The following is a 20,998-nucleotide window of genomic DNA, read 5'->3' as shown; positions in this document are numbered from 1 at the left end:
TCAGATATTACTCCACGTCTTACAAAAGAGGTTAGATACATTTATGTAACTGGCAAAGTGCTGCTGATTCATACCAATTATTGTATGCAATGGCAAGAAAAAGCTTTCAGATGTTTAAATACAACTCTCTTTGTAAATGCTTTCCTTCCTTCAACTCTACTGAATAGGCAGATTTGTAACTATAGCACAAGTTAAACAAACAAGCAAAGAACATATGAAGAGCTCTGATGGATTGAACCCAAATAACCAAGCCAAAAAGATAGATGAGTTACAGGCGATCTATGTTCCTCTGGTGACAGTTAATAAAAATAAATAAATATAAACTAATCAACATAGAATGCAAGGGACGCGGGTGGCGCTGTGGTCTAAACCACAGAGCCTTGGCCTTGCCAACAGAAGGTCGGCGGTTCGAATCCCTGCGACAGGGTGAGCTCCCGTTGCTCGGTCCCAGCTCCTGCCAACCTATCAGTTTGAAAGCACATCAAAGTGCAAGTAGATAAATAGGTACCACTCCAGCAGGAAGGTAAATGGCATTTCCGTGCACTGCTCTGGTTTGCCAGAAGTGGCTTGGTCATGCTGGCCACAAGACCCGGAAGCTGTCTGAGGACGAACACTGGCTCCCTCGGCCTATGGAGAGAGATGAGCGCCACAACCCCAGAGTCGTCTGTGACTGGACCTAATGGTCAGGGGTACCTTTACCTTTACCTAAGCAACATAGAAAGTATCTTTGTTTTGTTTTGTTTCTCCATGCCTCATACTATAGTGTTGTATATCAGTCAAAGCCACGTACCATACCCATAGCTGTCAACTTCCCCCCCTTTTTAAGGGAAATTCCCTTATTCTGAATTGGATTCTTCGCAAAAAAGGGAAAAGTTGACAGCTATGACCATACCCTATCAAACCATTTGCAGTCATCTGCATCTTTCCAATGCAACCCCAGTTCCATGTGCACTGTCGTAAGGAGGTGATTTATCAGATTCTTAGAAGGGAGAAAAGGAGGAGAGCAAAGCTAAGCTTGGTTATAATAATAACAGCAACAATTTTATTATTCATACACTCCCCATCAGACAGGGTTGCCCCAGCCACTCTGGGCGGCTCCCGAGTCCCAACAGAATAAAATATCAAACATTAAAAACTTCCCTATAGAGGGCTGCCTTCAGATGTCTTCTAAAAGTCAGATAGCTCTTTATTTCCTTGACATCTGATGGGAGGGCGTTCCACAGGGCGGGTGCCACTACGAAGAAGGACCTCTGCCTGGTTCCCTGTAACTTCCCTTCTTGCAGTGAGGGAACTGCCAGAAGGCTCTCACAGGAGGACCTCAGTTTCTGGGCTGAACAATGGGGGTGGAGGTGCTCCTTCTTATTGCATTTCAATATCTCTGTGGAGGAGATCTTTATGGATCACAAAAGCTTCCTGCCAAAATTTCTGTGCTTGTGGTCATTCCCACTGCTTTAATACCGTATTTATGAATTGTTGTAAGCCACCCTGGAACCTCATAATGATTGATGATTGCTGTTTCCCTCACTGCTATGTTTTTAGTTGTTTCTAAGCAATGACAAACCTAGACAGCATCTTAAAAAGCAGAGACATCACCTTGCTGACAAAGGTCCATATAGTTAAAGCTATTGTTTTCCCAGTAGTGATGCATGAAGGCTGATTGCCGAAGAGTTGATGCTTTTGAATTATGGAGCTGGAGGAGACTCTTGAGAGTCCCATGGACTGCAAAAAGATGAAACCTATTCTGTTGGCACCACGAAGACGTAAAGTTCAAAGCCAGGTGAGTCTCTCTGGGGAAGTCATTGCACAAAGGCGGGGCCACATACAACCCTCATCCATCTCCAGACACATGGAGCAAATAAAATAATGAGTAAACACTTGGGTGTTTATAGGGATAACTGCCAACCATTTTTACTCTGGCTGCATTAGATGGCAGATGGTTGAATCACTAGTCATCAGAACACATTATTTTGTCCCAACAGCATGACTACGCTAGTCCAATGTTGTGCGGGGCAAGAGACGGAGAGTCTAGTAAACGGTAGTTCAAGAACTCCCAAACAGTGTGTCACAAGAGAACTGTTAGCAAGCAAAGAGAACACATTTAGGGGCGATTTCCATAAGCCAGAGTGTCCACTCCCCAAGGAGGTTCATTGCTGCCTCTCTGCATGTTCTGCTGTGCTCTTAGAATCATAGAACTGTAGAATTGGGTGGGACCTCAACGGTCACCAGCAAAATCTGGAGTAGTCATCTGAAGGGCTCCTTTGTGCAAACATCATCATGTATTTAGGGAAGTTTTATACAGCCACGAGATACATAGCCATCAGGGATTGGGGATGCACAGTATGCTCAAGACCAACTGGCGCATATCTGTGACCTCCTCTTACATGCTTTCCATGTATGAATGGTTAGGGTCATTGGAGCTCTGTTCACACTGAGAAACTGAACCATCTGCACCCAGACAAGACTCCCATTGCACCTCTCACAGGAATCACTGCTCCTCTGTCCAATCAGGAGACATGCTCCATGACTGGGCCATGGCGAGCGCAGGTAGTTTTGCACACCCTGAAATATTTGTGTGCCTTTTACTAGGGAGGCGTAGAGGGTGGCAACACGAGAACGGGCCTCTTCAGTGGTGGCTCCCCTTTTGTGTAATGCTCTTCCCAAGGTAAGGTAAAAAGGTAAAGGACCCCTGGATGGTTGAGGGCACAAAGGTGACTATGGGGTGCAGCGCTCATCTCACTTTTCAGGCTGAGAGAGTTGGCATTGGTGCAACAGAAACCAGAGTGCATGGAAATGCTGTTTAGCTTCCCACCGCAGCGGTACCTATTTTTCTACTTGCCCTGGTGTGCTTTCGAACTGCTAGGTTGGCAGGAGCTGGGACAGAGCAACGGGAGCTCACCCTGTCACAGGGATTCAAACTGCCAACCTTCCGATTGGCAAGCCCAAGAGGCTCAGTGGTTTTAGTCCACAGCGCCACCCACATCCTTTTTTCATCCCAAGGAAGCTCACCTGGCATCATCACCATTTTCTCCCTGTGCTAGTTCCAGGTTGCTCCAGCACTTGGGTCTAGAAGTTCCCCTCCTTAGGAAAACAGTCCAGCTTTGCATCTAGCTGGTCCATCCCTTGCCCTGTTCCACTCCCACCCCCCGCAATGCCCCATATCAGGCTCTTACAAGTTCGCCAGCAGTAGCATGTGCTTCACTCTGCTTGAAACAGGTGCTCTAGAAACCTGTGCAGCAGTGGCAGAGGGACATCTCTACAGCATCCTAACCCCTTTGAGCAATGCAGACAAGGGGACAGGATTGTTCTCTAGGTATAGATCCAGTCCTGTGTTTTCAATCATCTAGGTGAACTGCCTTCTGTTGTGGGTGTGTGGGTGGGTGGGGGTCTTGGTGTGGGGCTTGTCTTCAATGATGGTGCAGGCACACTGGAAATTCAATAAACACAATCCAGAATCTGGACTCCTTCCAAAAACCAATGCCTTTCTCTCCCGCCAGAGCCTGATGCCATTTCCAGGCAGGTTTTGTTGAGAAGTTACTCAGCTTCTGAAATTATCTCGAGTCGGATGCCTTTGCAGCCTCTCTCTTCTAAATTGCTCTTTCAACTCCAACGAAATCTACTTCTCTTCTACCTTTCAGCAACACTTATCCCTCCCCGCGCATCCTCTCCAACTTTCTTTGCTGTTTTCGAAACTGTCATTCTCTGACTCATTTCTTCCACAATACAAATAGGCTCTAATTTTGCTCTTCAGAAATAATTTTTAAATGCCTTTCTTTGAGAACCACCTGCATTCCCCCCCCCCTGCACCTCCTTCTCTGCTTCCATTTCCAAAATGGCTGAACTCGCTCTGCACGCAATCTGGAGGAATTCTAAGTGCATAGCTGAGCTATTAATTCTTAGGCTGATTCATGGGAGGGCTTGATGATTCACCACCTGGTGACTGGCAGCTGAGGCTAAGATCTACATACCCAGCAGAAAGAGTGTGTTTTATTGTATGTCGAATGAGTTGACAGGCTGGGTTGTACCACTTCAGGGTGCCTGAAAATAGAAAACCAGCAAATTTGAGTGAAAGAGAAATAAAACGAGGATCACAATCCCTGATGAGCTAGCTTTCTTCTTGCAGGGACCAGTTGTTGTTTGGATATGGAAGAGTACAGTCATACCTCATGTTACGTACACTGTGGGATGCGTACATTCGGGATACGCACTGCGGTGACCCGGAAGTAACGGAACGGGTTACTTCCGGGTTTGCCATGTTGCGCGTGCGCAGAAGTGTGCGGTGACATCACATGCATGTGCAGAACAAATATGTGGAGATACAGGGGAAAGCATGCAGAAAGTATTCTACTACACTGCACTCAGAAGAAGAAGAGGAGGAGGAGGAGGAGGAGGAGGAGGAGGAGGAGGAGGAGTTTGGATTTGATATCCCACTTTATCACTTCCCTAAGGAGTCCCAAAGCAGCTAACAATCTCCTTCTTCCACTTTGCTATTTTAGCCTCACTTCTGGGGCTTAACATCTGCAGCGAAGCTAGACTCAGTCACACCCCACCTCCTGAGTGTTCCCCATACATAAGAAAGAAGAAGAAGAAGAGTTTGGATTTGATATCCCGCTTTATCACTACCCGAAGGAGTCTCAAAGCTGCTAACATTCTCCTTTCCCTTCCTCCCCCACCAACAAACACTCTGTGAGGTGAGTGGGGCTGAGAGACTTCAGAGAAGTGTGACTAGCCCAAGGTCACCCTGCAGCTGCATGTGGAGGAGCGGAGACGCGAACCCGGTTCACCAGATTATGAGTCTACCGCTCTTAACCACTACACCACTGCTGGCTCTGACATGTTTGTGTAGCCTCGCCTAAAACAAAAAAAGCAATTTGGATAAAATGACTCTGATTTGAATAGAGATGGAATACACGGAGGTGAGCTGCCAACCTGCTCAGTCTGCTGCCCAGGTGAGAAGTACGGATGGGCAGCTTCAAAGGCCCCTGCAGATGGTCTTCATCTTTAAACCAGACTCAGACCAGACAGCCCCTTCAAAACGGAAGACCTCTCAACACGGGAATGGGCTTCTCATAGCCTTCCACGTTGAACCAGGGTTCCCAAACTGTTGGTCTGCAGACCACCAGTGGCCCATGAGCTTTCATCTGGGTGGTCCACAGCAAGTCTGTGAAGAACGGAAGGAGCAGCGTACATAAAAAGTGAGCGCTGCAACTGCTGCATCATTCTAAGTACGCCAGTGGTCAGTCCACAAGGTGAGAAGGATGGACTGAGAGTGACTGGGGTGGGGTGGAAAGGCCCCCGGAAGGCGTGCAGAGGATTAGGAGCCAGAAAGAGAGAATAAATGAAAACTGATAAAAGAAGCAATACAAATACAATTAAAAATCACGGAACACCTAGCACGTTTCATTACAGTTGCGACAACAGGCCGAAAAATAACCAAACAGTTCACCAAGACCTTCAGAAATTTTCATGAAGGGGGCGACTTTGGAAACCTGAAATAGAGGGTTGTCCTTATTAAAGCTAGAGCTCTCCCTGGGCCCCAGCCAGTTTTAGGTAGTAGCAAATAGGGTGGCCACGTGTCCTGATTTGCAAAGAACAATCCTATATAGGGCATTACCCTGTTCAAATCTAACCAACCTTTTAATGCAATTGCTTCCAGTCCCTAATGCATCTGATCTTAGAATCATAGAATCATAGAGTTGGAAGAGACCACAAGGGCCATCCAGTCCAACCGCCCTGCCAAGCAGGAAACACCATCAAAGCATTCCTGACAGATGGCTGTCAAGCCTCTGCTTAAAGACCTCCAAAGAAGGAGACTCCACCACACTCCTTGGCAGCAAATTCCACTGCCGAACAGCTCTCACTGTCAGGAAGTTCTTCCTAATGTTTAGGTGGAATCTTCTTTCTTGTAGTTTGAATCCATTGCCCCGTGTCCGCTTCTCTGGAGCAGCAGAAAACAACCTTTCACCCTCCTCTATATGACATCCTTTTATATATTTGAACATGGCTATCATATCACCCCTTAACCTTCTCTTCTCCAGGCTAAACATACCCAGCTCCCTAAGCCGTTCCTCATAAGGCAACGTTTCCAGGCCTTTGACCATTTTGGTTGCCCTCCTCTGGACACGTTCCAGCTTGTCAGTATCCTTCTTGAACTGTGGTGCCCAGAACTGGACACAGTATTCCAGGTGAGGTCTGACCAGAGCGGAATACAGTGGTACTATTACCTCCCTTGATCTAGGCGCTATACTCCTATTGATGCATTAGAATCATAGTGTTGTACATTTGGAAGGGACCACGAGGGTCATCTAGTCCAACGCAGGAATCTTTTTGCCCAGTGTGGGGCTCGAAGATTAACTGTCTCATGCTCTGCCAACTGCAATCAGCTCTGTCCAGATAAAAACTCAGGGGAGCTGAGGGGGCCAGTAAGAGCACACGAGGCAAACAGTAACACATGCTTTAAGCCAGGAGCTGGAAAATTCAGGCCCAGTACAGGGATGAAATGCAGCCCTGCATGCCTTTCCACCTGACCTTTGAAACTCTCCCCAGGTCACACCCCTCACTGCTCTCCACGCCAAAGGTTTTTGCCAGGCGGAAATACATCCTTGAGCTCTGACAATTCCTCTCACTTCCCCAGCTGGAAGATGCAGGGCGTGGGGGAGGGGAGTGTGTGTGCAAACTAGCCTACTGAGCAGGTGTGAAATTTACATAAATTTCCCCAACCACTTTTGCCCTTGGCCCCACCCACCGCTGGCATGTGGTCCTCAGAAGGTCATCCAGAACGGGAAGGAATGCTCATCCTTGATATATATACACTTTGAAGCCCGGTAAAAGGGAATTACGTGAAAATGGCAAAAAAGAACACCATCGCTATTTTATAAGTGCCCAGGGCGTACGGCATGGGGAAATAGCTCACAAGATACTCAAGCTCTGTTTCATGGCTTCCTCATCACCATCTCCTCCTGCTTCAAACATCCCTATGTAACTAGGCAATTGATGACTGAACAGTCACACGGTTGTTTCCAGACACAAAATTGCTTTTAGATTAAAGCAGTTCGTAACACTGGCACTTTCTCCACTCAGCTTGCACGGCATACACTTTCCCTGCCCTCTTAATTGTCTCCAGTCCAGCATTTTCCAATGGCCAGCAGAGGACAGTATCAGATCCAAACTCTTCTTCTTCTTCTTCTTCTTCTTCTTCTGGTTGAGGGTGCTGGCATTTATCCACAGACAGCTTTCCGGGTCATGTGGCCTGCATGACTAAACTGCTTCTGGTGCAACGGGACACTGTGACGGAAGCCAGAGTGCAAGGAGACACCATTTACCATCCTGCCACAGCAGTACCTACCTTTATTTATCTACTTGCACTGGCATGCTTTCGAACTGCTATCTTGGCAGGAGCTGGGACAGAGCAACGGGAGATCACCCCCTCGCAGGGATTTGAACTGCCAACCTTCCGATCGGCAAGCCCAAGAGACTCAGTGGTTTAGACCACAGCACCACCCGCACCCCTGTATGTATTTGTTGTACATATAATACAACCCCACCAAAGAGCATAGAGTTTTCCCAAGATCCTCTGACGTAGTTGAAATGTTTATATTATGCTGCAATTTTATTTGAAATGCTCATTGCTCATTTTTATGAATCGCTTCTCTTGCTTACCACGTATACTGTGCTGCCTGTATACAGTTTTCTTTATGGGAAGATGGCCAGTGAAGCCTAATCTAATTTAAAATGTTTAGTAATTCATCAACACGGATTCTATCACATGAAGGATGTGGTTTGTTTCCCCAATAATCCAAATGTTTTCCAGTTTTGAACAAAACGGTTGCATGAATGCCTCCTATCCTGAACATAAAAATAATTGAATGCATTGTGGACTGGCCGCAGCTTAGTGGTAGAACATATGCTCTGCATGCAGAAGGTCCCAGGTTCAATCCTGGAATCTCCAGGTACGACCAGGAGAGAATTCTGTATGAAAGTCTGCAGAGCTGCTGCCAGTCCGTGTAGCTGATATTGAGCAAGTTGGTTACTGGTCTAAGCTTTGCTGGGGTAAAAGGCAGGTTCCTGTGCTGTTTCTGTGAATCCAATCTCTTAATTACAGCCAATGACCTGTATTATATGCAATTCATTGGTTCTGATATTAGTGTGCATATATATTAGGGCACGGGTGGCACTGTGGTCTAAACCACGGAACCTAGGGCTTGCCGATCGGAAGGTTGGCAGTTCAAATCCCCGTGAAGGGATGAGCTCCCATTGCTCTGTCCCAGCTCCTGCCAACCTAGCAGTTCAAAAGCAAGCCAAATAGTGCAAGTAGATAAATAGGTACTGCTCCAGCGGGAAGATAAACGGCGTTTCCATGCGCTGCTCTGGTTTCGGTGTTCCATTGTGCCAGAAGCGGCTTAGTCATGCTGGCCACATGACCCGGAAAAACTGTCTGCGGACAAACGCTGGCTCCCTCGGCCTGTAAAGCGAGATGAGCACTGCAACCCCAGAGTCGTTCATGACTGGACGTAACTGTCAGGGGTCCTTTACCTTTATATATATATATTTAGAGAACTCTAGCAGTGTTGGCAGTTTCCAATACCAATATCTGTGCTGCAGCTAACTGACACCCAGCTGCTGCTTATTTCAAAGTCTGGTTGATAGACAGATCTGTCTGTGTGATGTGGTGAAAAGGTAGTGATGAGCAGTCTACTTTGCACTAAATGAGTATTTGGTATATACCCTGTTATGCCAATAGGCTTATTACCTGGCTCATTTGTATTCTGCTTTTCCTCCAAAGGAGCTCAATGGAACATGCACCGAATTACTCCATCATTATCCTCCCATTAAATCTGGCTCTAGTGAGAGATAGTAAGTGATTGTGAGCAGGGGCGTAGGAAGGGGGTGCAGGGTGTGTGGTCTGACCCAGGTGTCATCCCTGAGGGGGTGACAAAATGTCACACTGTGGGGGGGGGCACTTACCACGGGGCCTGGCCTGCAGCGCACCAAAGCCATGCGTCTCTCCTGGAAGTGACGCGGTGGCTCGGGACCCTGCGTTGCCTGAAATGGCAGCGTGGGGTCTGCGTACGCCAGGCGGACTCTGTGAGCAGTTCACCACAATGGCCCCCCTGAGCGGATCACCACGGCGCCCCTGTGGGCGGCGCGCCCTGTCCCTGCCCCTCTGGGTGCTGGAGCAGCTAGCTATGCCCCTGATTGTGAGAGATAATGAGTGGCCAAAGGTCACATAGAAAGCTGCATGGCTGATTGTGATTCAAACCCAAGCCTGCTTGTTCCAAGGCCAATACTCCACCCCATCGTTCTGCCCGGACACTGAGGTCCAGTGCCAAGGGCCTTTGGACGGTTCCCTCGCTGCGAGAAGCCAAGTTACAGGGAACCAGGCAGAGGGCCTTCTCGGTAGTGGCACCCACCCTGTGGAACACTCTCCCACCAGATGTCAAAGAGAAAAACAACTACCCAACTTTTAGAAGACATCTGAAGGCAGCCCTGTTTAGGGAAGCTTTTAATGTTTGACGGACTATTGTATTTTAATATTCTGTTGGAAGCTGCCCAGAGTGGCTGGGGAAACCCAGCCAGATGGGTGGGGCATAAATAAATAAATATTATTATTATTCACTAAACCACTCTGGCATTCTTTGAAGTGAGATTCTATGCACTCAAGCTCCCCAAGAGATTAGGCTACAGAGCAAGGATATTAGCAGTATTGTTGAAGTCATCCTCATTATTCATGGTCTGTCAGCTTTGTCATCCTCCAAAATACTCCATTCCCTCTTGGTTTTCCTCCCCTCTGCCAACAGTTATAGAGATCATAAAATTGTACAGTCGGAAGGGACCCTGAGGCTCATCTGGTCCAACCGCCTTGCAATGCAGGAATATGCAGCTGTCTCATATGGGGATCGAACCTGCAACCTTGGCATTATCAGCACTGTGCTCTAACCAGCTGAGACTGAATGCCCACAATCCCCAATAGGCTGATTTGGGGATTCCCTCTGTCCTTAGAGGGAGATTCCCTCTGTTACTTAAAGTTTTTGTGCTACAAACCTTGGGCAAGTCTGCTGATAACTTTCTCTCCCTCCCTCCCTCCCTCTCCTGTGGTTGGTGTTGTTTCAGCAACATAAACTATAGTCTGCATGACTGAACATCAGAAATGGAACCAACGATAATCATACTTTGCCAGCTTTCAGGTGTATTAGTCTGTTGCAGAAAAAAGGGAGGGGGGTTAATGAAATGCAATGTGGCATCTTAAAGACTAGCAGATTTGTGCCAAAGGAGATTTGTGACACAGAAGTCTTTGTGGCTGTCGCCTTAACCTTACAGGGTTGTTGCCCGGAAGAGGGGTTGATTGTTAAGCCACCTTGGGAACTGTAATTTAAGAAGGGAAAGGGGCTTCCTAATAACTCTCAGAACCCTTAACAAACCACAGCTACTGGGATTCTTTGGGGGAAGCGACGACTGTTGAAGTGGTAGCATAGTGTTTTAAAAACGTAGTGCGGATGTGGCCCAAATGTTGCATCACGGAGTGCTTCTGCTCAGCATTCATATAATCTTAGAGTTGGAAAGGACCCAAGGGTCGTCTAGTCCAACAGTTTGGAAACTTCAGCTAGTGCAGAATTCAGCGGCCAGGTTGCTCACAGGAGCAAGATGGTTTGAGCATATTACACCAATCCTGGTCCAACTGCACTGGTTACCAACTAGCTTCTGGGTCCAATTCAAAGTGCTGGTTTTGACCTATAAAGCCTTAAACAGCTCAGGGCCGCAATACCCCAAGGACCGCCTCTTTCCAGATGAACCTACCCGGACCCTGAGATCATCTTTTGAGGTCCTTCTTCATGTGCCTCCTCCTCGAGAGGTCCAGAGGGTGGACGGCCCTTCTCTGCAGTGGCTCCAAGTCTGTGGAATGCTCTGCCCGGGGCAGTTTCCCTGGTGCCCTCATTATACACCTTTAGGTGCCAGGCAAAAACATTCCTTTATAACCAGGCCTTTAGTTGATTTGATTGACATCCTATGCCCTTTTGAAATGTGGGTTTTTTTGGGGGGGGTGTTATTGGGTTGTTTTTATTTTGATTATATATTTTGCGGTTTTATATTTTGATTTTGTTCAATGAACTGCCCTGAGACCTCTGGGTATAGGGCAGTATATAAATTCAATTAATAATAATAATAATAATCATCCCCTGCAATGCATTCTGGACAATCCATTCCTAATCCCATCCTCCACAGCTTCCTGTTCTCCTCCGCCATCCATATTAATTAGCATTCTATTCCCACTGAGCATGCTCAGTCCCCATTGGATGATTTCAGGTGTTTTTTTTTGCAGGGAAGAGGACACAAGTGGTGCTCATAGAACTGTAGAGTTAAAAGGGACCCTAAGGGTCATCCAGTCCAACCCCTTCAATGCAGGAATCTTGCCCACAGCCATCCCTTGGTGGGCTCAAACCACCAACCTTCTGGTTAACAGCCAGATTCACTGACCCACTGCGCCACCTTTAGGAACAGTGAGCTACATTAAAACCTTTGATTTCTCCATTGATTTCTGCAGAGAGCTCTCACCTCCATCCTTGGGACATTTAAAAATAGCTTCTCGAGGATGGACCAGAAAATGACCTCTCCAAGATAAGGAGATGGTTGTCTCATACCTTTTTTTTTTTTTTTTTACAGCAATGTGCCTCTCCTTCCACTCTTATTCTCCAGCCACACCATTCAATTTCCTCTCCTACCCAGGGCTCAGATTTTCTCCCTTGCAACAGTCAGTCAGTGTTCCAGGGGAGCTCAGCAGGTTCAGTCCCCACTGTGTTGTTTTATGCGGTCTCCATGGAAAACTGTAAAGGACCCCTGGACGGTTAAGTCCAGTCAAAGGTGACTAGGGAGTTGCGGCGCTCATCTTGCTTTCAGGCCGAGGGAGCTGGCGTTTGTCCACAGACAGCTTTCTGGGTACTGTGACCAGCATGACTAAACTGCTTCTGGCGCAACGGAACACCGTGACGGAAAACAGAGTGCACAGAAATGCCATTTACCTTCCAGCCGCAGCGGTACCTATTTATCTACTTGCACTGGTGTGCTTTCGAACTGCTAGGTTGGCAGGAGCTGGGACAGAGCAATGGGAGCTCACCCCGTCATGACAGGGATTCGAACCGCCAACCTTCTGATCGGCAAGCCCAAGAGGCTCAGTGGTTTAGACCACAGTGCCACCCGTGTCCCACTAGCTCAATGGTAGTGCATCTTCTTCACATGAAGAAGGTCCCAGGTACATCCCTAGGGGGTTCAAGGTACAGCTGGGAGAAACTCCTATCTGAAACCTCACCGAGCTGCTGCAAGTCATTGTAGACAATGAGCTTATCCAAACACCCTCTTGTTCTTCTACTGCTTTCACCTTTGGGAAAACGGCTCTTCGGAGCTCGGCTGGAGCAAATGGCAGTCAGGTTTCCTGTGGATCGCTGCCTTTATTATTAAATTTATTTATTAAATTTGTACACCGCCCTTTGTCAGCTTCACTGCATAAAAATACAAAATAAAAACACAAAGCACTTAATGAAAACAAGAACAAGAACTAACTGACTAAGGGATGGGGTCACAGCAGGCTAAGACAGCTTCTTGATGGGCTTTTGAAAAATGTGCCAGTCCAAACTATTAAAGATGACCCCCCATTTTTTGCCCCCAGCAGGGAGGTAAATTGGTGGGGGATATTGTCAGTTCATTGATAATAACTTCAGCATAGCTAGTTCTTTGCAGAAAACAACAGGAGTAGTTTTCTGCCAGCAAATAGCTTACAATCTAAAATTCTACCTGGGGGAAAACAGAGGAAGATGGATTCAAGGTAAATTAGAGAAGAACATGTGTTTATTTCAACGATGGAGGAAACTGGTTGTCTGGGTATTCAAATATATATGTTGTCTCAATCCTCTGGAAGGCAAGGATAGGACCATGGTCAGTCCTGATCTGTTGCTGGGTTTGACTCCCATCAGCCCCAGTCCGTAGACCAGGTGGTCAGAGATGAACTATTGTTAAGCAACATGTAGATGGACAAAGGTTACTCCCGTTTTGGCTGCAAGGTAAGCCAGTTCTGTTAGGTACCAAGTTATAGACTTCACATTACATTTCAGTTCAATGGCTCAAATGCCAAGATCCTGCCCCCCACCTTCATGTTCTTTAGGTACACTCTCTTCACGGGAAACATTTTGCACAAGAAGTGGATGGATGCCACCACCCACTGCCTCCCTTTGCCATCCCTTAACACGACCCAAGATCCTTCATTTTAAAACAAACCTTACAGGCACCCAGTTTAGTTCAAGCTAGCAACATTTGCTGAACTGGAGGGTCCACACCACTTCAAAGAGAGCGGCTTCTCCCCAAGACTTCGTTATTCACTTGGCAGTGTTTAAGATATGGCACACTATTGCTAGAGAAAGAGATTCTTATGGGACTCTGATCTCCCTCAAAATGCCATCCTCTTAAGACTTCAGTTCTAGTTCCTGATATGCAGAGGCACGTTATGCAGTTATCCACCACTGGGTGAGCAACAGGCACTCAGCAGATGCTCTCATCTACTCTACATCTAGATAGCTATAATAACAAATAAGCAAAGGCTAACTTGTCCCTGGACCTGGCATCTTCTTCCATTGCCTGGAACCAACCCTATAATATATGATGAAAGAGAAGATGAGAGTGTCCCAGAGCATATGCTGAGCGCCTATTGCCCATCCTTCATCCAATGAGCTTAGAAAGTGCACTCAATCTGCGTGGCCCCTTCATTTTTGCGACACTTGGTGGGAGGTTTGGCCGAGGGATATGCTCTGACCCACTGTTACTTAATAAACTCCATAAGAGAATGTAGATTTGAACCCAGATTATCCAGACTAAGTCCAACACTCCACCCACTGCACCACACCACACTCTACCCACCAACACAGCAAGCATCTCCCCGACCCCACAGACAAGAGAGAGAGTTTATGGCCCCTTACAGCCTATTAGATACATTGCAGCAAAAGCAATGCCCCAACAATATGTTAAATCTGTTAGTCGTGTGGCATCCCAAAGATTCCTTCTGTGTTTGCTGTAATAGACTAAGCACAGAAGCTTAGGATCGTAGAGCTGGAAGGGACCATAGAGGCCATTTAGGCGAACCCCTTGTTCAATGCAGAATCTGCAATGGAGGATCCAGTGGCATCATCGACTGATGGCTGGCCAGCCTCTGCTTAAATAACTCCAGGAAAAGAGAGCTTACCACCTCCTGAGGAAGACTGTTCCATAGCCAAATAGCTCTTATCATTAGGACGTTTCTCCTAATGTTTAATTCAAATCTGCTTCCTTAACATTGTTTCTAGTCCAGCCCTCCGGAGCAGCGAAAGAACAATTCAGCTCCGTCATCATCCAAGTGACAGCCCTGTGGATATTTCAAGAGAGCTCCTCTCTGGGATTTATTGACACCAACAGAGTAAAAGTAAAGCAATTTCGTCTCCTTTAAGGATGAAATGGAGACTCTCACCACTTAGCATCTATCTAATCCACTTTTACAAAGTTCTCCTAAAACGGGGGGGGGGGATCCCCATCTTCACGTGCCCCATTCAATATGGGCGAAGTCGCGGTGACAAGTGCTGGAGCTGTCCAGTCCGTCTACCACAGAGTGCTGAAAAGCTCACAGATTTCCATTCATTCCGACAGCCTGCAGTTAAGAAGAACTCCCCACAGGGGGAGAGTTTTGCAAACACTGCTGGAAATGAATTGCTGTCAGTTTCCCACGGGATCTAAGCGCTAAAATACGGAGAGCTCCCCTGCTTTAATCCCACCATTCATAAAATGGCCAAGGCTATTGAAAAATACAAGACAAAATTGGCAACCACTGGGCACAATCCAGCCCAGCCTAAGCATGTTTAAGATCCACTGCGTTTAATGGGAGAGTTCATCATTGTGTTTGTCCTCCTGAAGCCAACAGGATTTCAAAGTAGCTTAACTCTGTTTGCTATTGGAGATGGTAGGTGAGCATGGTGTGAACCTGACAACCAGATATATAAGCTTGGCTGCTATGTGCCATTGAGAGCAATGGGGCTTACTTCCTGGTAAACAGTTTTAGGATTACTTCCGGAGACTGCAACAAGGAAATAAAACTGTTTATAGCCAGTATAACTTATTTCCAAGTAGATCTCGTAAGAATTGCGTGACAGCAACCCACTCCTCCAGTCTCTTTCTCCCCCACCCCCTCCATGTGTGAACTCGATAAAATTTATGTCTAGAGCATGTATTCATCTTCAGGCAGGTATATTGGAAGGGACTGCAACTGTCTCTTTATGCACAAGGCTGAACATGTCCAACACACCTTGACTATGTGAAAACTGGGACCAGGGTGGAAAGAGGAGGGTCCCTCAGTTCAATGCGTTGTGTAGGTGTAAAGTTCAACAGAAGGTCTCAAATAGTGTTGAGGTTAGTATCACAGCAATGCTGGACGCAGCATAGCATGTAGTTGTGGCACAATGGTTCAGTCAAGTTCATTGCAAAGTTGTAGAATCACACTGTGTGCCCTGCAGCTTTTAGGGCTAAGTACAACACGGAACGAAGCTGGACTGTTTGAAAGTTAAGGTCGAATGACAAAGGATGGGTCTATCAATAGTTATTCGCTATGGTACTTAAATGGAGACTCTATATTCAATGAGAGTATACCACTGACCAGACATTGCCAGGGAGCAAGAATAGGGGGTCTACAGCATTTAAGCTTTGCTAGTGAGCTTCTTATAGGCGTCTAGTTGGCCACTCTTGGAAAAAAGGATTCTGGACTAACTAGACCTTTTGGGATAGAGGCTTGTGTGACTTGGAGGGAGGCTTGAATCTTGGGACTTCAGAAAGTATAAACGGGGAGCACAGTGGCCTCTGGACTGGTATTCCTTTAGAAGTATGGAACGGTATTAGGATGAGATCCGAGGTGGAGATTCAGGTTCTATTTGGGCGGTTAGCAGTATGCAATGTATCTTAAATAAACAAACAAGCAAACTTTTGGCACGCTCCGGTGGTTTTGCATACTTTCTCCCTCTGTGTTCCAGAAGAGAAGAAAGAAGGGATCGATCCCTGGAGGCATATCGCCACCCGCACAACTGCTCTCTCAGCCTGTAAAATGCAGCTACGAGCAAGGGCTGCCCTCCCCCCAGAACCCCTCATCCCAAAAATAAGGATGCACAACGGCATGCGCAATCCCTCTTCCCTGCTGGAACGCGCGCAAAGGGCAAGCCCCGCCCCTCACGCGCTCACTTTACGCACCCGCGCGCGTCCTCCTGTTACCTGAATTCCTGAGCTTGCGGTTCTTGAACACCGAGATAATGACCAGCAGGCTGCCCGCGATATCCACCACGGTGGTGAAGATCAGCACGCTGGACAGCGCCGCGACTACCCAGCCCGGCCTGGGGTCTGCTGCCCCAGCCGCCGCCCCCGCTGCTACTTCTCCTCCGGCCGCCTCCGCTTCTGCATCCGCCGCCGCCTCGGCTTCCCCTCGCTGGGAGAAGCCGAAACCCCCTCGGCCGCCCAGCCCGCAGCAGTTCCTTAAGGAGCCATTCTCCAGCATCGCGGACCCCTGCGCCCCCAGCCCGGCCCTCGCTGCGCTCCCTCTGCTCGCATCGGAAAGAGGCGCCTCCGGGACTTTCCCTGCTCTCTTTGCCCCGTCCCAGGTGCGCTGCCTCCGGTGACTGCCCGGCTCCCGCGAGCGCGAAGGGTTTTAATAGACGGCTTCCCACTCGCCATGCTCCGCCCCTCGCACTTGGCTCTTTTGTTAAAAAAAGGGAAATGAGGCGGGGCTCCAACCTTTGTGTGGGCGGGGGAAGGCGCGCCAATCCCCGCCCCCTCTCGTTCGACTCCTGTAAGGGAAAAGGGGACCGAGGGGTGTAGGAGGAGGGGTCAAGGCTCAAGGCCCCGCCCACTGGCGCCCTTGCTCCGCCTCCTACGTAGGCGGGGTCTGCCAGGCTGCGAGGGAACTTTTTCTTCGCTGCCTTTCAGTTCGCCGGCAGCTTCCGAAGAGGGAAGGCGCGCGGGTGGGAAGGTGTCCCTTGCTCCTTGCACGCCGACACGGAGTGACACACGCCGATTACTCACCGGATTAGCTGTGTGGAAACACGGACGGAGGAGGAGGAGGAGGAGAGCAGCACGCGTTTTGGTGCGCGGAAGGGAAGAAGTGTGCCGAGTACAAGGGAAGGAAAGTGTCCAGGAGGACTGGGAAGGGAACAACGGCAGGACTGCAAATCGTAATTGTTCGCATTGTTGGCAGATTGGCGCTATTTTGGAAAACGCTGCAAAGAGATAGGAGAGAAATAGGTGAGGGCTGCATGCACAGCACGCGTTTCAAGCGCACTCCGCTCCCCAAGAATCCCGGGAGCTGCATTTTATCCCTTACCGTCCGGGCCATGCTTCCCACCCTTAGCAAACTATAGTTCCCAGGGTTCTTGGGGCTTGTGGGTGCTCCCAATGCATGCTGTGTATGCAGCCACAGGTGCAGATTGGAAACAGATCATTTGCAAACAGTTTAAACAGTCACAGTTTTACAAAAGTTAAATAAACAGAGGTGGTTCCAAAGTGTGTGTTTGTGGTGTACATTGGGTGGGTCAGTAAAAGAAACTTCTGTGTCTCATAGTACAATCTTCCCAAACATAGCTGCATAAGATGAGCCCAGGTGGATCAGGTTAAGAGTTCCACGTTGTGCAGCATCCTGTTCTATAGCAGTGCCTGGTCAGATGCTTCTAGGTCAGGAGGTCCACAACCCAGGCATTAATGCAGCACACACATGTTCCCTGTATCTCCCTCACATTTGGAATTCAAAACATCCTGCCTCAAAACTACTGGAGAACAGCTGTTGGCAGACATGCCATGGATGCTCAAGTTGAGATTCCTGCATTGCAGGGGGTTAAACTAGATGACCCTTGAGGTCCCTTCCAACACTTCCAATGCTTTGATTCTATGTTTCCATTGTCAAACAACTCCTCCAGAAATTTCACAGTCCCCTCTCAACTGGCGGCTGTTACTCGTGAGTGAGAGCCTTTGCATTGCACACCAACATACTTGACCTCTAAGGCTCCAATCTTATGCACACTTACCTTGGGGAAAGGTCCCACTGAATGCAGTGGGATTTGCTTCTGAATGGTCAGGTATGAGATTGTGTTGTAAAGCTGCAATCTCAAACATGCTTACTAGGGCAGCTGTGGAGAACCTGTATGAGCCTCCAGATATCGCTGCTCACCAGCTCCCACCAGCCAGAGCCAGCACAGCCAATAGCCATTAATGACTGGTGTTGTAGCCCCTCAAAAATATATGGAGGAGACCAGATCGGTGAAGCATGGCATACACCTATGACAGGGTGGGCAATCCGTGACCTCCAAAAGTGGTTGGGCTCCAACTCCCATAAGGCCCCACCAGTATGGTCAATGGTCAGGGATGGTGAAACTGGGTATCCAGAGACACCCCTTGTACTAAGGAATATACACCACTGGATATTCCGCAAGGGAGTGTGCCCTATTGAGCACAGCAATAGTTATTCCAAAGCACATGGGCTCAATTTCACAGCAGCTCTATATTTCGTATAGCTTGCCTGATCGTAAACACATTTGCTTGGAGGCAGGCCCTTTCATTGTTCAGCTGGGATTGCATCCTTCTAAAAGCTTCAGCCTTTCACGCAGATGAAGAACTGCACTTTCACCTCCAGATTTTTTGGCCTACAACTCCCATGATCCCTAGCTAACAGGACTAATGGCCGGGGATGATGGGAATTGTAGTCCAAAACATCTGGAGGGCCAAAGGTTGGGGATGCCTGGGCTAGAGGAACTTCCTAAGAGGAAAGGTTACAGCTCTGGGGATTTTTTCAGTTCAGCAAAAAAGAGTGAGTGAAGAAGAAGAAGAAGAAGAAGAAGAAGAAGATGAAGATGAGGAGGAGGAGGAGGAGGAGGAGGAGGAGGAGGAGGAGGAGTTTGGATTTGATATCCCGCTTTATGACTACCCGAAGGAGTCTCAAAGCAGCTAACATTCTCCTTTCCCTTCCTCCCCCACAACAAACACTCTGTGAAGTGAGTGAGGCTGAGAGACTTCAAAGAAGTGTGACTAGCCCAAGGTCACCCAGCAGCTGCATGTGGAGGAGCGGGGAAGCGAACCCGGTTCACCAGATTACGAGTCTACCGCTCTTAACCACTACACCACACTGGCAGGACATGATAGAGGTGTAAAGGTTGGACGGTCGTCTGTCACGGATGCTTTAGCTGAGATTCCTGCATTGCAGGGGGTTGGACCCTGGGTTGGAGGCCGCCCAGAGTGGCTGGGGAGACCCGGCCAGATGGGCGGGGTATAAATAATAAATTATTATTATTATTATTATAAATCCAGTCAAAGGTATTTGAACCGCCAACCTTCCTATCGGCAAGCCCAAGAAGCTCAGTGGTTTAGACCACAGCGCCACTCGTGTCCCTATCAGTGTCTTATCAGTGTAGCTGCTACTGATGGTGAGAGGCCGTATAGGCTATTCTGCTCACATCCTGCATGGGGGATTCCCATGGGCATCTGATTGGCCACCAAATAGCAGAATGTAATGTAATTTTATTTGTTCAAAATCATTGATATACGGCCTTCCATTAAACAGCGATGGTTTCTAATAAATAGTAAGTAAGTAAGTAAGTAAGTAAGTAAGTAAGTAAGTAAATGCAATATATATATACGCTCATTGGGGTTTGATAAAGCTGGAAACAAAGGCCAAGGAATGCCTGGGCAAATGGTGGGAGCAAACCTGCTTCTGGATGGGTGGGTTAGGATTCACTGGTTCCCTGGCTGAGCTGGGAGGTTCCTTGAGCTAGGAGGATCGCTGGCTGAGCTGTGCAGTTGAACCGCCTTCACCACTCTAAATCCAGCACCACACACACACACACACACACACACACACACACCTTTCATCCACAGTGCTACTATCATGCAGAAGAATAACCAGCACTGAGTGTCCTCTGCTTGAAAATAAGAAGTCCAAACTGTGCACTGAGATGAACTTGATCCTGTGGGCTCTATAAACGATGCATATTAAGCAAGCGAGACTAATATCTAGTCATAGATATATATATACATACATATATACATATATATATATATATGAATGAGATTCAATTTCTGCTAATCTGACAGAAAAGCTAAGAACTGTACATAGCACGGAATCACTGTCTCTGATGACTGGAAAACATTCTTAGCAGCCGCTTTGTTTCCTGAGAGTCCACGGGGACATAGCCAGTAACTAGATCTTGGTAACCACGGGGGAAGCAGCGCTGTTTAACAAGGAGGACACAAGGAACTTGACATTCTATGGAAATTGAATTCTATGCTCAGTGTCACGTTTTGTGTGTTGGGGGGGGGGGAGTTTCTGCCGTTGTGCAGAATTGCAACGTATCGTTGTGAGTTGGGGGTTGGGGTTAGGCTTCATGCCTGAGCCCCTTCCAGTTCTTGGATCCAGCAAAGATTCAGTTGCTGGAATAGCCACTCGAGCTTCTTGCTGAGGTAATGGCTCCCTAAGGACGGGTTGTTAAGGGAACAAAGGAAGTGGGTAGATCCACCCCCCTCTCCTTTAACTGGCTGGTAGCCAGGAGGAAGAAAGGAGAGTTGTGTGAAAGAGAGCTAGAAGCAGGCTGCAGGCAGAAGCCTGCGAGGGAGAGACGGGCTTGATTTCTGCTGGAACCAAGGCTGTGGCTATGGGGAAAGCAAGACCTTTTTTGGGGGGGGGGGGGGTTGAGCCAGGTTGTATAAATGTGTAAATAAACCATATATCCTAAAGAAACCACATTCTCTGCTGACTGTCATTCCAAGGAAACTAAACTCTGAGTAAGTGCTGAGTAAGTCTCTGGAATCTCACATCGCTTGGAGATTGGGGTGGCGTGCAACCATATTCAGCCCTGACTGTAACTCCTCTTACTCATTTCGCTGGGAGTTAATATGGTCTGGGGTGATGGGAGTTGTAGTCCAGCAACATATGGAGGACAACATGCTGGACACAAGTGCTCTCGCCACAACACAC

The 20,998-nt window shown here is 47.9% G+C and overlaps 1 protein-coding gene across 1 annotated transcript in view; it reads right to left on the bottom strand.

Annotated features, from left to right (window-relative positions):
* MTNR1B (melatonin receptor 1B) overlaps nucleotides 1–16,695 on the bottom strand; it is a 33,476-nt gene extending 16,781 nt beyond the window's left edge. Inside the window, exon 1 of the mRNA XM_033146118.1 lies at nucleotides 16,261–16,695. Coding sequence (XP_033002009.1) covers nucleotides 16,261–16,540 — 280 coding nt within the window. The 5' untranslated portion in view covers nucleotides 16,541–16,695. The remainder of the gene's footprint in view (nucleotides 1–16,260) is intronic.
* Between the last annotated feature and the right edge of the window lie 4,303 nt (nucleotides 16,696–20,998).

The sequence above is a fragment of the Lacerta agilis genome, chromosome 4 (genome assembly GCF_009819535.1).
Source record: "Lacerta agilis isolate rLacAgi1 chromosome 4, rLacAgi1.pri, whole genome shotgun sequence".
Classification (NCBI taxonomy): Eukaryota; Metazoa; Chordata; class Lepidosauria; order Squamata; family Lacertidae; genus Lacerta; species Lacerta agilis.
This window is presented reverse-complemented; position numbering and strand designations above follow the sequence as displayed.